This window comes from Mustela lutreola, chromosome 11 (genome assembly GCF_030435805.1).
Source record: "Mustela lutreola isolate mMusLut2 chromosome 11, mMusLut2.pri, whole genome shotgun sequence".
Lineage (NCBI taxonomy): Eukaryota > Metazoa > Chordata > Mammalia > Carnivora > Mustelidae > Mustela > Mustela lutreola.
This window is the reverse complement of record NC_081300.1, coordinates 40,511,515-40,527,742: the sequence shown is the minus strand read 5'-3', so window position 1 is coordinate 40,527,742 and position 16,228 is coordinate 40,511,515. Positions and strand designations below refer to the sequence as shown.

At 33.8% G+C, this 16,228-nt stretch overlaps 2 protein-coding genes across 2 annotated transcripts in view; one reads left to right on the top strand and one right to left on the bottom strand.

The window, feature by feature from the left end:
• The window catches only part of DSC1 (desmocollin 1), a 245,197-nt gene that overhangs the window by 176,560 nt on the left and 52,409 nt on the right, over window positions 1-16,228 (bottom strand). The window lies entirely within an intron of this gene.
• The window catches only part of DSG1 (desmoglein 1), a 30,934-nt gene that overhangs the window by 6,183 nt on the left and 8,523 nt on the right, over window positions 1-16,228 (top strand). The window contains exons 2-11 of the mRNA XM_059138996.1: window positions 3,065-3,100; window positions 3,369-3,500; window positions 4,970-5,125; window positions 6,710-6,854; window positions 8,394-8,560; window positions 10,277-10,411; window positions 10,753-10,938; window positions 12,989-13,248; window positions 14,240-14,379; window positions 16,028-16,132. Coding sequence (XP_058994979.1) covers window positions 3,065-3,100; window positions 3,369-3,500; window positions 4,970-5,125; window positions 6,710-6,854; window positions 8,394-8,560; window positions 10,277-10,411; window positions 10,753-10,938; window positions 12,989-13,248; window positions 14,240-14,379; window positions 16,028-16,132 — 1,462 coding nt within the window. The remainder of the gene's footprint in view (window positions 1-3,064; window positions 3,101-3,368; window positions 3,501-4,969; window positions 5,126-6,709; window positions 6,855-8,393; window positions 8,561-10,276; window positions 10,412-10,752; window positions 10,939-12,988; window positions 13,249-14,239; window positions 14,380-16,027; window positions 16,133-16,228) is intronic.

Sequence of the window (16,228 nt, the reverse complement as noted above, 5' to 3'; positions counted from 1 at the left end):
ACCCTGAGATCATGACCTGAGCCGAAGGCAGCGGCTTAACCCACTGAGCCACCCAGGCGCCCCCGCAAAGTCATTGTTTTCTAACCTGCTAAATTCTGCTTCTGCCTTGCTCCTCATCTCTTAGTTTGAAACTGCCATCACTTAAGATCCTTCCTTCTCCTGACTCCCATGTCCTACATGTTCGCAAGTCTCATTTGTTTCAATTGTGTACAATCTCTCCCTTGATTTTCCCGGTCTGTTACCCCTGCCACTGCTTCTGTTCTCTGGTCTGTTTTGATGTGGAACACTCCACTACTCCTGGCCTATGATCCTGCCTCTTTCCACCACCTGTGGTGAGAGTGATCTTTTAGACCCACAATTTTATCATGCCTTTTTCATGATCAAGTAACTTTGATACTTTCCTACTGCACACAGGGATTTGGTATTAGAATTGGAAAGGTTACTGTATATAATTTGGTTTACCCCTATCATTTTACAAATGAGAAAACTAAGACTTGAGAACTTAGGAAGTACATTGAAAGCTTTCTGACTCTATCAAATACCCATTCTATCTCATTATTTTGCCTTTGAAAGTCCGAGAGTGACTTTGTTTATTCTAGACTCTGAACAAACGACAATAAGGCTATGCCAACACAACATAATTTTAAGCAGACTTGGCAGTTTTTAAATTACTAATTCAATCGGGAGCCTGACACTATGGTGAAACTGACTTGGTCTTCTGCCTAAATGGCCTCTCATGGGAAAAAGAATGACCCAGCTTCATAAAGTTGGAAGGTTTATTAGTCATCTGGCATAGTTCTCCAAAACAAACAGTACGCTCTGACACTTCAGTGTGGAAAGGAAGTGCAAGACAGATAAGAGATGCCTACACAACTCTGTAGCTATGAAGAAATGGCTTCCAAATAGACAAAGAAGGTATCCCCAGATTCCCATTCCACACCCACAAATGAGAGAGAGGATAAACTGCTCATGAGTTCACAGGCAGCACGAAGAAACATCATCTTAATTCTGCACCCAAGAGGGACTCAACAACAACATTTTCAGTGACCATTTGACCAAACCATTTGCACCATTTACTTCTTTTCCCCCTGAAATCACTAATATTGTTGTTGTTGTTATACATGAACATTCTTAATTGTAAGGCTAATATGAGATGAGATTAAAATCAGAATGTTTTGAATTTCCAAAGGTGTAATGTCAATTCTCTGTAGTATATTTTATTTAGTAATTTAGTTGGAATAGGCTATCTTTCATTTTATTGTAAAACCCATACCATAAACCCAAATTTAGGCTAAATTGTATTGGGTAATATTTAGCCATAATTTAGTATTCCAAACTCAATATCCTCATTTGTAAAATGGAAATAATGAAATTATAGTATTGACCACATGTATTTGTGAAGACTGAATGCATGGATTTCTCTAAACACATTGTCTAGTAATTAGTCATTATTCAGTGAATATTAACAGTGATAATAATAATCAACATTAAGTGGATATCATGAGTATATAATCCCTATAAAAATATCTTTATGCTACTCTTATTAATCAAAAAATTCATATTTTCCTGAATTATCAATTATAACAATTTTTGAAAAATATGTACTTGAAAACCAAAATTTTATTTTTAATCTAATGGTGAGATTGAAACTACAAAAAGTAACTCACTATATTTTGAAATTACTGTTACTAGTATTCTTAAAATACAAGATATAATTTCTTTTATCAGTGATACAGATGCAGTCTAATTGTGATAATTTTCATAAGGGGAATTCTGAAAAAAATTCAAAAAGAAATTGAAAATTTAGGGAGAAATAAAAACTAAGGATTTACACTATCTTTAATGACTCTAAGTGCAAGTTAAAACTTAATAAGTGCAAATTAACCTTCACATCTAGACCCAATTTTTTAGATCAGTCTTTTACTCTGTCTTAAGTATACGACATATTAACCTTAATATATATGTCTGTCTTTTTAGAAATAGAGAAAAGTTATTTAAATTATCCTGGTCTTCCACTACAAATCATATGTAAAGATTGAGGCCAAGTTGAAACAAGGCAAAGCTCTGCTTGAGTAGCTCATTTGTTGAGCAGAGAAATTGTTAGAAGAGACTAATAGAAGTTGCTTACCCACTAATTTGTCCCTACATGCCTACAATGTCTTCTCCTTCCTATGGAACTATAGAAGGATATATATATGTAGATAGATAGATAGATATAGATATATATGGCATAAAACATGAAGCAAGAACTCATTTTTACAGAGGAAATTACTTGCTTTTATTTTAGAACTTTCATTCTCATATTTCTTTTTTTTTTTTAACATTTTATTTATTTGACGGGGGAGGACACAATCAGGGGGAGTGGGAGAGGGAGAAGCAGGCTCCCCGACAGAGAGGAAGCCCCACGTGGGCTTGATCCCAGGACTGTGGGATTGTTACCTGAGCCAAAGGCAGATGTTTAATGATGGAGCCACCCAAGTGCCCCTATTCTCATATTTCAAAGTAAATCTATCATCTTGAGATTTTCAAAAGTACTAGAAAACCTCCCATTTAAAATTAGAATATGAAGGAGCAGATATTCTGAAACTTTTCAGATACACGTTTTTTCCTATTTCCATCTATGGCTAGTCAGATCCTGAAACTAGAGTCAAAAGTTTAAGTATCATAACTTACTGTTGAATATCACTGAATAGTAGCAAATTATCTCTAGCTCCATAGGCATAAGATTTCCTAAGAAAGCCTAAATTTTCCCTCCTCACTCCCCCTAGGTTAAGTGTCCTAGTTCATATCATAACAAGTATCTTCATAGGTGAAAAATGAAAAAGAGGTTAAAAAATAAAAGTAATTAAAAAGAAGGGCATAACTGAAAAGTAAAGACAAAAGGAAAGGAATCCACAGCATCATCATTAGACTTAAGAGAGAAGCCACGTCCATCTGCTATCTGGACTGATAAAATAATTCTAATGACTCACAAGATTTATTTGATTTTTTTTAAATGATTGGATAACATGAATTATAAAGTACTTAATAAAATTAACTGTTGTGATCATTTTGTTTTTTATAGGTGGTGGTGGAAGTTAACAGTGAATTTCGAATCCAGGTAATACACAGCAAATCTATCTTTTCCAAATTAAAAATGAGGAAAAATGGTTTGGGGGTAACAACACATTTTCCAAAGAAAATTTAGCCTTATAAGTAAAAAAAAATAATGTTATGCTAAAATTAATAGATTATCAAATCACCAATTTTCCCAATTAAACATCTTCTCTTTCCGATATTACAATTATCCTCTCCTCCAAACCCTTCAGTGACATGTGCATTATGAATAAAAGTTAATAGATACCACTACTTTATCATGCCCATTTAAGGTAAGAGATTACAACACCAAAAATGGCACCATCAAGTGGCATTCAATCAGGAGGCAAAAACGTGAATGGATCAAGTTTGCTGCAGCCTGTCGTGAAGGTGAAGACAATTCGAAGAGGAACCCAATTGCCAAAGTAAGTATCAACACCAAAGCATAAAATCAAAAATAAGAATGGATGGCATTAAAGATCGAAAAAAACTGTCTCTTAAATATTTTATGAATACAACTCACTGGGAAGTTCTGACACAAAACAGAAGTATAGTCACTCATATTATGAAAAATGAAGCTATTGAAAGGATAGATTAAGAAACTTGGGCACTGGGGGTGCCTGGGTGGCTCAGTGGGTTAAGCCTCTGCCTTCGGCTCAGGTCATGATCCCAGGGTCCTGGGATCGAGCCCCACATCGGGCTCTCTGCTCAGCAGGGAGCCTGCTTCCCCTTCTCTCTCTGCCTGCCTCTCTGCCTACTTGTGATCTTTGTCTGCCAAATAAATAAATAAAATCTTTAAAAAAAAAAAAAAGAAAGAAAGAAACTTGGGCCCTGGGGTAAACAGTTAAACACTGATGCAACTCATTGGTAAAATAACTACACATGATCATAATTAACCCAAATTCTAGGTAGAAAAATATAGTGATTTAAATAATGAATTTAACAGCCAGCTCACTCAGAGAGACTATTTTAATCTGTATTCTTTATGCCTTGATCCATTAGAATTGAATTCCTACTTCTGGCTTTTATTTTTTATTTAATTTTTTTAAATTTAATTTTTTCTAATTTAATTTTTTTCAGTGATCCAAGATTAATTTTTTTTAAAACAAAAATTCACAATGTACCCTGTTTCCTACTCTCTTTTCCATCCATTTCCCTTTGTCTTTCTTTGTACAAACACACACACACAAATACATCCCCACACACAGATTACGTATACAAATATATACACACATTCAGACAGATACACAGAGACAACTGAGTTAGATTTGCTTCGAGTCCCTATACATTTCATTTTGAAGAAAGAATCCCAGCTTCTATAAATCACTTATTTGGGGCAATTTCCTTACTTTTCTGATAATACATCCTCCCTATTTTCAGAATTAAGGGCTTCAACACAGAGTCAGAGGACTCTGTAGTCAGTCACCAACATAAATCTACTTAAAATTTTCTTCTAAAACTTTACATTTTTAAAAAATCTTTGGGTCAGGGATCAAAATTACATAATGACAACACTGGTAAACTCCTTAAGAGTTTAGGTGAAGAGTTCCCTACCCTAACGCCAGTGCTAGCACTAGAGCAGGAAAATAATACGATCAATTGTAAATGTTGAATGAATGAATAAATGAATGAATGAATGATGACTGCATTGTCTTGGATTTATTAAAGTGATTTTTTTTCTTATTTGGTAGAAATAGAAATTGAATTTCTTTTGTTAACTTGCTAGTTATGGAATATGCTAGAGTTGTAACTAGAGAAATAACTATTTCCAGCATTTCCCAAAAGATAACAGGTATTCACATTCGACAGTTCTTGAGAAAGGTAGTTGTTGTTAATCAAACCTAGCACTTTTTATTTGCTCTCTGTAATACTTTTATCTGCGCCCTCTCTGCAGATTCACTCAGATTGTGCTGCAAACCAGCAAGTTACATACCGCATCTCCGGAGTAGGAATTGATCAGCCACCTTATGGAATCTTCGTCATTAATCAAAAAACTGGTGAAATTAATATTACATCCATAGTTGATCGAGAGGTCACCCCGTTTTTCATTGTAAGTGGGCTCCACATCTTTATATGTGTTCAGGCTTCCATTATTTTGGGAGTATCTTAAACTCAGATCATATTTGATTTGACCTCAGAAATCCCAATATTATTTTTGGTTGTCTCAATTCACGAGCATCTCATGAACCAACACAAACAAAGAAATTAGGAGAAATGCCCTGCTGAATGTCTCAGCAAAAATGTGAGACTCTGGTCTGTCCCTAGTGGCAAGCTAGAATATCTGTTTGGAAGGGCAAGGACCTAACTCTTCATTCTTTTTCTTTAATTTGGCAGAGAATATTGGTTCTCATGTCAAGTGATGATTTTTGAGCTACCAAGGGAGCCTCTTCAAGTAAACATACTTTATTATAAATCCACATTGCTGCAGCTCACCTGAGCTCAGAAGGTGCTTCGGGAATACTCTAAACCATCCTTAGCTGAATCATACTTCTGTTCTTGACAGTAGCTGTGACAAAACTCCAAACACTCAACCTCCTTTCCACTTTAAGCCGCTGACATGATGACCAGCTTCGTTAGAAATTCTGAGGACTTCATCACACACTCCCACAATTTTCTCTCCCCTCCTTCAGAAATGCTCTGCCTTAAATCCAAAAACAGGATTAACTTTCTGCTTTTTTTCCACAGCTTACCCCCAAGAGGATCCATTATTCTATAATTACCTGTTTCTTCAAGAACCTTATTTGATCAATTTTATCATCTCTTTTCTGCTTGCTCCTTGCCTGCTTCCATTTCTGTTTATCATCATAGTCGACACTTGTTAATACTTAGAATAAAAAGGACATACAGAAAACCTTCCTTGATCTTGTATGTTCTTCAATTAAAACCCCATCCATCCATAGCCCCAAAGATGTTCAAATAGTAATGGGTGCGTGTGTTTTCAGCTATACTGCCTAAGCTACTTTAATTCCTTAGTCTTCTATTCCAAATCTATATTCCTGCCTTATCTCTCACAATGTTTACCCACTAACTCTCGAGGTCAGCATGCCAACCTATTAGCTTTTCTTGAATTTTTATATGAATATAGCACACAGGTAAAGTAGCATACATGATACTTAGGTACACCTCACATATAAATAATAATAACAACAATAAGAACACCCGCATAGTCTCCTATGTAGCTTGTGAAAACTACCTTTCTTTGAAGCCCCCGTGTGACTCTCCTTTACCCGATCCTCAAAGTCAATAGTCCTTACTCCCAATTTCAAAAAATGTATTTTCACTACTCTGCTTCTTTCCTCACATAAATCCCTTTACTTGGAATATCTTTCTAAATACCAGTTCCACTTACTGAAATTCTCTTTCAGGATCTTTCTCAATCATCCAATATCCTATGATGTCATAGTATTTCTATTCTTCTTTTAAATAACTTATCATGTTGCTTTTTCTCAAATAGTATCTTGAATTTGTGTTTGCCTCCCCTTATTGATTTTAAGTGCTGCTTATATCTACGTGGTAGTAGAAAATAATATGTCTTACTTTTTTTGGTTACCCACAGTGCCTAGCATAGTGTCCAAACAAAGTAAGAACTTAAATATCTGTTGCATCAAATAATTATTCTTGTCTTCTGTCTTAGATCTATTGCCGGGCTCTGAATTCACTGGGTCAAGATTTAGAGAGGCCTCTTGAGCTCAGAGTCAGAGTTTTGGATATAAATGACAACCCTCCAGTATTTTCTATGTCTACTTTTGTAGGACAAATAGAAGAAAATTCTAATGCAAGTAAGTAATCCATCTTATTAAGTATACTTAATTCCAGATCACTCTTAGCCAAGCAAAGGGAGGACAAACTAAGAAGGTACCACTTCATCATGAATGTAAGAGATTAAATATAGAAAAGCATCCAGAGCAAAATGGCATGAGAAGTCTTCAGTTCTCAGTCACTTGAGAAAATTAACTGCCTAACACACTAGTGAAGATTGTCCTAAACATATTAAAAATAGCAAAGACAATTTCTCATTTGAATTTAAAGCTTAAGTGGTAAAATTTCTTATACATTCCAAAAATCCTTACATATCACTTTTATTCATTAAAACACTATACTATACTTGGAATAAGTATCCAATCTAAAATATCATTTTAAAAATGTTTGTTGTAAAAATTTACACAATATGGAAAGTAAAAATGGAATAGAAATCCATTCTTTGTTTTCCCTAGTATAATTCTTAAGAGGCAAGAACTTATTTACGTTACTTACTACTTACGTATGTAAGTACATACATACTTAGTTACTTATGTATGTTTTATGATTATATAAACATACTTTTGGAAACAAATAGGAAGATATTTTACATACAAATCATAATGTAAATCTTTATTTAAATATATTTTTAACATTTTTCCATATTAGGAAATGAAATGTCTTCATTCCTTTTAAATAGCTGCATTAGATTTTACTGTATGAATGTGCCATAATTAATTGCCTACTGAAAATATTTTTAAAAGAATGCTGAAGTGAATTACACAAACACACACAAAGATTGAGAGAGAAAATAAAAGGCAGAAGGGAGATACTCCGTTGCATTTGTGTTTACAGACAGGACAATTATGCTTGAAACAGACTTTCAGTGTAGAGATTTCCAGTTTATGAACACTGGCAGCTTTTCCTTCTCCAGTGTCCTTCATCAAAATGGCTTATAAAATTCCCAGAAAAGATAAGGGATAAGACAAAATATGTAGTTAAACAAGCATCTCTTTCAACCTAATAGTTTACCTAGCACTTCACTTGGGACCATGCAAAACAGAATAATAATGTACATTTATTGAGTGTACATTAGCCAATCAGAACTTTCTAGGAGTTTCTCTCATTAAACTGTTCAATTCTCTCATGAACTCAGTGAGGACAATGCTATTACCATTCCTGTATACAGATGTGGAAACTGAAGCCAAAATCATAGAGCTAGAAAGTTCTATAGTTGGGAAAGAGTTGGTCTAGCTTTAATATCATTCTATTTCACCACAGCAGTCTTAAAAAAAAAAAAAGGATTATAATAGAATAAGGAAAGAAAAGGCAGAATTAAAACATTTCTTTGTTTGCTAACTACCAGTAATGTGTAAGTTCCTGAAAAAATGTAATGTTTTTGTCAAAGCAAAGTATAGAAAGGAGCTAAGCTAATGATATGTTGAAGAAGAGGAAAGGAAAAAGGGTAGCACATACACTATATAGACCAACCAACCCTAACACCTTGTTAGAAAAGCAATAAACTATACTATAACGAAAATGCAAACCATCCACTTGCAACCATTTTCCTTGATTTCTAGATACGCTGGTGATGATACTCAATGCTACTGATGCAGATGAACCTAATAATTTGAACTCAAAAATAGCCTTCAAGATCATAAGACAGGAACCTTCTGATTCACCAATGTTTATTATTAACAGAAACACTGGAGAAATTCGAACAATGAATAATTTTCTAGACAGAGAGGTAATTTTTTTTCTTTGAATGGTTTGTTAGTTTCAAAGGAAGTTATGCTAAAAGCCAGAGAACCTAAGAAAGAAAGAAAAAGAAAACAATATGTTATGATTATATAACCTGTTCACATCATGGTAATGACATAAGAAATATCTTCAAAATGAAAAAAAGGGGATTCCTCAAATACATTTTAAACTGTCATTTTTCATTCAATCAATTCAAACTTAATATCTGCCTCAATTTAAGAAAACTATATTCTGAGAATACACAAGAATATACATAAGGCAAAGGTAGAAGCTCTATTAAAAAAAATGTGTGATGTACATTGAAATAGATTTAAGAAACGATCGTTACTGTCAGCCATCTTGGCAAGTCACAATGCATGAACATGGTAAACGCTCCAAGAATTCTTACAGACTAAGAAATTTGTTTCTCTTTCTTTAACCCATAATATCCTACACTCATTTGACAACAGGACTCTTCTTTTTCCTTCCTCTCTCTTACCTACTGATAGTCCCCTGATTACTTTGGGAAATGTAACACAGAATCAGAATGATGGATAGCAACTGAGTAACATCTAGACCAATCTTTTCATTTATAAACGAGAAAATAATTAGAGATTGTTAGCAAGTTAGAATCAGCATGGTTTCTATTAATAACATATGGTCCCATTATTCAATATAAAAGTGTCAACTTTTTCATCATTTTTAGAGTATTGATAGGATTTACCTGATCTGTAAGTATTTTAGGGATATAAATGAAGAAGTGTTACTTTTGAATTTGTACTTAATTAAAATTTATTTTAATTATTATAGTTATTTTGAAATGACAATCCTCCTGTTAATGACTCCTAGGCTTAGAATAAATCAGATGATTTTCATTCTTTAATGATCCAAATCCTATAAGTTCCTAAATTATTTATATCTCCTTTTTCACTTGTGTGAAAATAACCATCAGAAGAAATTGACTATTAACTTTTTCTTGCTCAAACTTCCTTAAAGAGCCCAATGGGAGTCCTTTAATGTCAAAAGAGTTTTTGTGGTGAAGAACTTTAAAAACTAAAGGAATAAAGTTACTAGCAAGCCACCAAAGCAGATATTTTCAACCTGGAGTTCATGGAGAGACCTCAAAATGTCTCTTACTATGAATCCTCTAAACTTCTGTCCACATTTTTGAATGATGAGTGCATGCATGTTTCTGGGAAAGGCTTCATTGCTTTTGCCAGTTCTACAAATTTAAGCATCATTGAGTAGAATCAAGAAGGTTGATTATCAATAACTCCACTGCTCCAGCCCACCACCCACTGCCTCCCAGAACTGTAAACCATTTGTTACATTCTTTGTTTTACTTGCACATTTTAGGGATGATTATTGACAGTATGGAATTTTCATGCCATAAATTCTTGGTAAACCTTCATCTCTCTCCTCCTAAGCATTTTGGTCCACTTTACTCTTTATAAACTTTTTCAACCCCTGGACATATAATAAGGCATGAGGCCTTCAAACGTGTTCTTTCTTTTAAATGATGCTAGGTAAGCACTGCTGGAAATAGAAGTGGCAACAGTCATACTGATTCATGTGAGATCTGTGGATTTTCATTAGTCTGTTACCCGTATCTTGATCATAGATTTAAGTAAATGTTGAGCCAACATTTTAAAAGAACTTTTCATGAGACAGAATAAGGATTGTCTAGATCAACTGTGATTTTTTTGGTAATGTGTGCTTTTAGCAATACAGCCAGTATTCCCTTGCTGTGAGAGGCTCTGACCGAGATGGTGGGGCAGACGGCATGTCAGCAGAGTGTGAATGCAACATTAGAATCCTTGATGTTAATGATAACATCCCATACATGGAACAGCCCTCCGTAAGTACTTGTCCTTGAAATGAACAACGTCAATTCATTACATTCTAAAATTTGTTCATACAATTCTTTTTACAGAGGTCCATGTTATCTTTAGTCATGTATAACCCAAATGTAGACACGTACTTTGCCTTGTGTTTGTTCAAATAATACGTAGGAAAAATATATGTATTTGGACAATGAAATGTGAGCTTATAAACACAGATCTCGTTTCTAAATAATGAGTGGTTTTAAACATCCTTTGTAAGTCCAGGGTAGTTGTTCTCTCACTCACACAGTTGGTGTTAAGATTTATTTGCTTCTCATTTCAGTATTCCACAAGATTTTTTTGCTTCTCATTTCAGTATTCCACTAGTATTGAAGAAAATGCCCTCCACTCAAATTTGCTCCAGATTAGAGTAATCGATTTGGATGAAGAGTACTCAGCTAACTGGGTGGCAGTGATTTTCTTTATCTCCGGAAATGAGGGAGGTTGGTTTGACATAGAAATGAATGAAAGGACAAATGTGGGAATTTTAAAGGTTATTAAGGTATGGTATAATTATCCTAAATATTTTGTTTTCTTGGTCTTTTTCAAAATGTTAATCTTGAGATAAAATGTTAACATTTCACAAAATTCAGGGGGTGAAAGAATAAAAATTACCGTGTTTTAAAAAGATATAAGATTAGAGAGCTTTTTAACAATTTTTCCACTTATATCAGTTTATGAAAACAGGCATTAAGCTCAAAACTCTCTTCTATTAATACACTACTCCTTCACAGATCATATAAATTAAGAGCATTTCTAAAAATGAATCTTATTTTATGCTTAAAGTTTTGTTTTAGATGTTTGAAGAATGTTTTTTAAGCAGATTTCACATGACCTTAAAATATGTGTCTTTGTCAACATCATACATTAATTAGTATGCACTGAGAATATTTATCATGTAAATTAAAAGTTGTTTAGTTCTCTGATGTGTTTTTATAAAATTAAAATTAAATTACTGTAATTATAGGATTATCACATTCCCATCTCCCTGCAGCTGCTGACCAGGGCTTATTATGAACATAAATAGCCTGGAGATTTGTCCAAAACAAAGATTTGGTCTACATCAACAGAATCTTCCTATGTTCCCCCTATATTAGTGATCCACCTCATGTACCAGAGGTAGAATTGCCTCTCAGATTTGAGGGAAAAAAATGTAACTCATAGGGAGCTTATGGTGAAGATTTCAGCCTGTACTGTAAGACTTGAGTCTGTTTGTTTGTTTTTTTCTTTTATCTGCAATAGTTATGCAAGGATTGTGTGTGAAACATGCAATGGTAGAATTCAGTCCTTTTTTAGTTATTTCCTTTCTTCAAAATAGTCCCAGGAAATAGACTTCTAAGGAATTCTGTTCCCAGAGGAATTCTGGGATCATTTCTTTCATGTCTTCATAAAGTGTCCCTCTGGCTATAGCGTCCATTTCCTGAGACAGGGTACAGATGCTTTAGTTTACCCCTCACAGCATGCCAGAAAATTAGGTTATATGCCCATATTGCAGATAAATACAAGAGAGAGTTGTACCCCATTCAAATTCTGATAGCTAGTAAGTGGTATAGCTGACATTCAAATTCTCTATCTATTAAGCTCATACCGTCATCACTATTCTAGCTGTGATTCCACGCTGGGGAAACCGTCCTAATCTATTTTACCCCAAACTACTATATTACTTTAAAAAATTAGTCTATTTATCCTCAATATCTCTATTTGTGAAATGGAAGTAATGTTGATTTTTCTCCCAAGCATGACATCATATCTTAATTCTTCTGTTATGCGTATGCGTGTGTGATGTATATGTATATGTGATTTTATAGCCGTTTTTGGAATAACAAAGCCAACATTGAAGCCAAGATTGAAGATTTTACTAAGTGGAGAGTTTGATGTGTGAATCAAGAGTCATCTAAATTACTCTCACATGAAAATTTAGAAAAATATATTTGGAACTTATGGGCATACTGTATAGTTGTTTGTGAATTTCATTAAGTAGTAGATATTGATACCAACTTCATAATAAAAATAGCTACTGGAAATAATTTTTTTTTCCAGAATATGTTGAAGAAAATAAGGATTTTTATTATTTTTATACTTTGTTCTATTACTGGGCTTACTGAAGGAAATCATATTTACAGAAGTAAAATTTCTTCTAAATAGTTCTTTACAGATAAAACCAGTCAAATGATTGAACGTACTTTATAGTTGGCCCATACTTTGTAATAAATAGAGCTACTTTGTGAGAAAAATGAAGTGACAGAAGTTAAAATAAACTATCTTTGCACTATAAAATGCATGGATTTGACCATCTATATTATGTTTTTAAACTTCTTTGATGGATAAGTAAAACTCATGCCATATATTTCCAACTTTTTTCCTACTATATTTCTGTTTCCTACTGCATTTCTGTTGCATTAAAGATAAAGGACAGGGTGTGTATTTGTATGTATTTATATTTAATTAAAGAAAGAAATGTGGGAGTTTCCTTGCCTATAATGAAAGGATTTGTCTTTCTTCCAGAATTTTTTTATTTTAAGAGTAAAACCATCCCATTCTGTATTTTCTAGCCCCTAGATTACGAAGCTATGCAGACGATGCAACTAAGTCTCGGTGTCAGAAATAAAGCTGAATTTCACTCTTCAATTATGTCTCAGTATAAACTCACAGCAACAGCAGTCACTGTGGCTGTGTCAAATGTAATTGAAGGTTCGGTGTTCCGTCCAGGTTCAAAGACATATGTGGTAACTAGTAACATGGGACAGAATTATAAAGTGGGAGACTTTATAGCCACTGATCTGGACACAGGTAGTGCTTCAACAACTGTTAGGTAAGACTAACATTTTCCAAATAATTTTATCATACATTAAACTAAAGTATACATGTTCTTTTTAGAAATTTTAAGTCTCTGAATTAAAATATTTTTCATTATTTTTGAAACTATCATTCAATCATAAAAAATACGAACTACTGAATTGCTATTTAATTTACAGCTTTGACCTTAGGAAAATTTAAAAAAAATGGGCAAAAATTAAAATGCAAAAAGTGTGAAGATGTAAAATGTGGAAAATATTGTATCTTGAATGTTTGACATTTCTGTATTTATGTATTTTACTGGCCAATTAGCTGATTACCACATATCGTGGTTATTCCCCCAAAAGATTTTATGGGCTGATTTTCCCATTGCCAAGTGCACCCAGATTGAAATCAATTAGAGTTAGCTTATTTCAGTAACTCTCTTCACTTTAATCAGCATTTGATATTGATCAACTGTCTTGTACTCCACAGATGTGAGTTCACTGAGGGCAGACCATCCCACCCTCCCCACCCAACTCTGCTCCTTTCAAAGTTCTAGGCCTTTGAGTTTAGCACAGTACTTGAGACAGTTATCCAACAATGTTTAACAAATACATAAATGAGAACGGAATTCAAAAGAAGTCCTATAAAGTCATTGTGTGTATGGGGAGGGAGAGTGAAAATAGGGAGAGAATGAAGCCCCAAGCTGATGGAGAAGTAACTTCTTTGATAAGAGAACAGTTCAGAATTAGAAAGGGCCCAGGAGGTCCCAGGTTCTGGGTCTTCCAGGAGAGTTCTAATGCTGCCAAAACCAAACGAAAAGAAGACTGCAAGAATCAAAGATTGTTGTAACATCCAAGTGGGCATAAGAGATCATTCCATCTTGCCTTGAAAAAAAATAAAATCCCTAATAATTGAAAATGATATCCAGAGGTTACAACCACTGACTTGAAACGTGTTTTATAATCAAAATCTCTCTCTCTTTCAAAAGCTAACATTAATTCATATTGTTTCTTCAAATACAGATATGTAATGGGAAATAATCCAGCTAACCTACTTGATGTTGACTCAAAAACAGGCATAATTATTTTGAGAAACAGAGTTACCTGGGAACAATATAAAATGCTTGGGGGAAAATACCAAGGAACAATTTTATCTATAGATGGTAAGAAATCAATTTAACTTGGAGGAAATTATATATACACTCAGAAATTAAAGTTTTAATTGTATTTTAAGATAACCCTTTCTCATCAACAACAAAAAATCATACTGGGTATTATAGAATCACATTTTTAATAATATAAGGGACAGTATAACTCAGTGCCAAGTCCACGAGTTCTGGAATGAGACTCGGTTGGTATCTTGTACCATCACTTAGTAGCTATGGGATTTTAGAGAAGTCATTCAACCCATTTATTCCTCACCCTTTTCCTCTATAAAATGGGACACTGACATTATGGATTTAAAGATATTAAAGAAGTTATTAGATGTAAAGCACTTAGAAGAGTGCTGGTACTCAACGTTAGTTCTTATTAATCTCAATAAATAAAATTTTAAAATTATATTCTTAAGTTACTTTCAAATAATTGATCCAGAAGCAAAGTTAACTTAACTTTATGTAATCTTTGAAAAGCTGATGTACAACTTTGTGTGAACAATTTGGAAGCTGCATACTTATATTACTTTTCCAAACCAACAAAATTAAAATTAGGCTGACCACTAAAGGGATGGGGAGATGAGGAGATGTTGGCTAAAAATTACAAACTTCTAGTCACAAGATGATTAATTTCTGGGGATCTAATGTAGAGTCTTGCCTTATGATTATTAATGACAGTATAGTTGCTATATTTTTAAAAGTTCCTAAGATAGTAGATCCTAAATATTCTCATTACAAAAAACAAAATAGTAGTCATGTGAGGTGATGGAGATGTTGGTTAACACTTAGATGGAAAACATACTGCAATATATAAGTATATCATAACAACACACCATGTACTCAAGTTTATACAATGTTATTTCATTTTTGTAGTATCTCAATGAAATTGGAAGGTTTATCATGGAATTTTAAAAAACCGCTTCAGACATAACTACATATAAATAGTTTTAATTGGGCTACAGAAAAGCATAATATTCCATCAGTATCATTCCTACACTGTAGTAAGAATTATAATCACCAATGTCCAGCCAGAGTCTCAGAGTTATGACACATTTCTGACCTAGTAGCTCTACAGGTAGATTCTAGACTTTGGAAATCTTCTCTCTGAAGGAGAAAAAAAAAATCATACCTGAACTTTCAGTAATGTGGGTTTTCTGCACTGAGCAGTTTCTAATCAGAGATTATCATATATTCAAATCTTATGGGAAGTGGATAGTGCAGATGTGATGGAGGAATCCCTGTCAAGGTAATTTAGAAGAAAATAAAGCAACTAACTACTGCATATATAATACAAATACAAGTAGCTTCCATTCATTTAAATAGTATGTGGAATATGACTGACTTATTTATCTAAGGTGAATGACAGTGTATCTATGACATGGCATTTACTGTTTATGCTTTTCAACATATGGCACAGTCTTTCAGGAGCACTAATCCTCATCATGGTTTGATTTAAAAACCGAACCCCAAACAAAGGATGATTTGGGAAGTTACTGAATTGATGAGAATAAAGACCTTGAAATAAGTTACTGATACAAAAAAAAAAAAAAAAAAAAGAAAAGAAAAAGAAAAAGAAAAGAAAAGTGGTTTTGGATTGTTCAATGAGTATTACACTGCATGCGTTAAATATTTCTTCCCTTTTTGAATCTTGTTGCAGATAATCTTCAAAGAACTTGTACTGGAACCATTAATATTGACCTTCAAGGTTCTGGCTGGGCTGAAAATGAAAAGGATATTAATAGTGGTACCAATTCCGGAACTAGTGGAGGCAGTGAGGGTACTAGTGGAGGCAGTGAGGGTACTAGTGGAGGCAGTGAGGGTACTAGTGGAGGCAGTGAGGGTACTAGTGGAGGCAGTG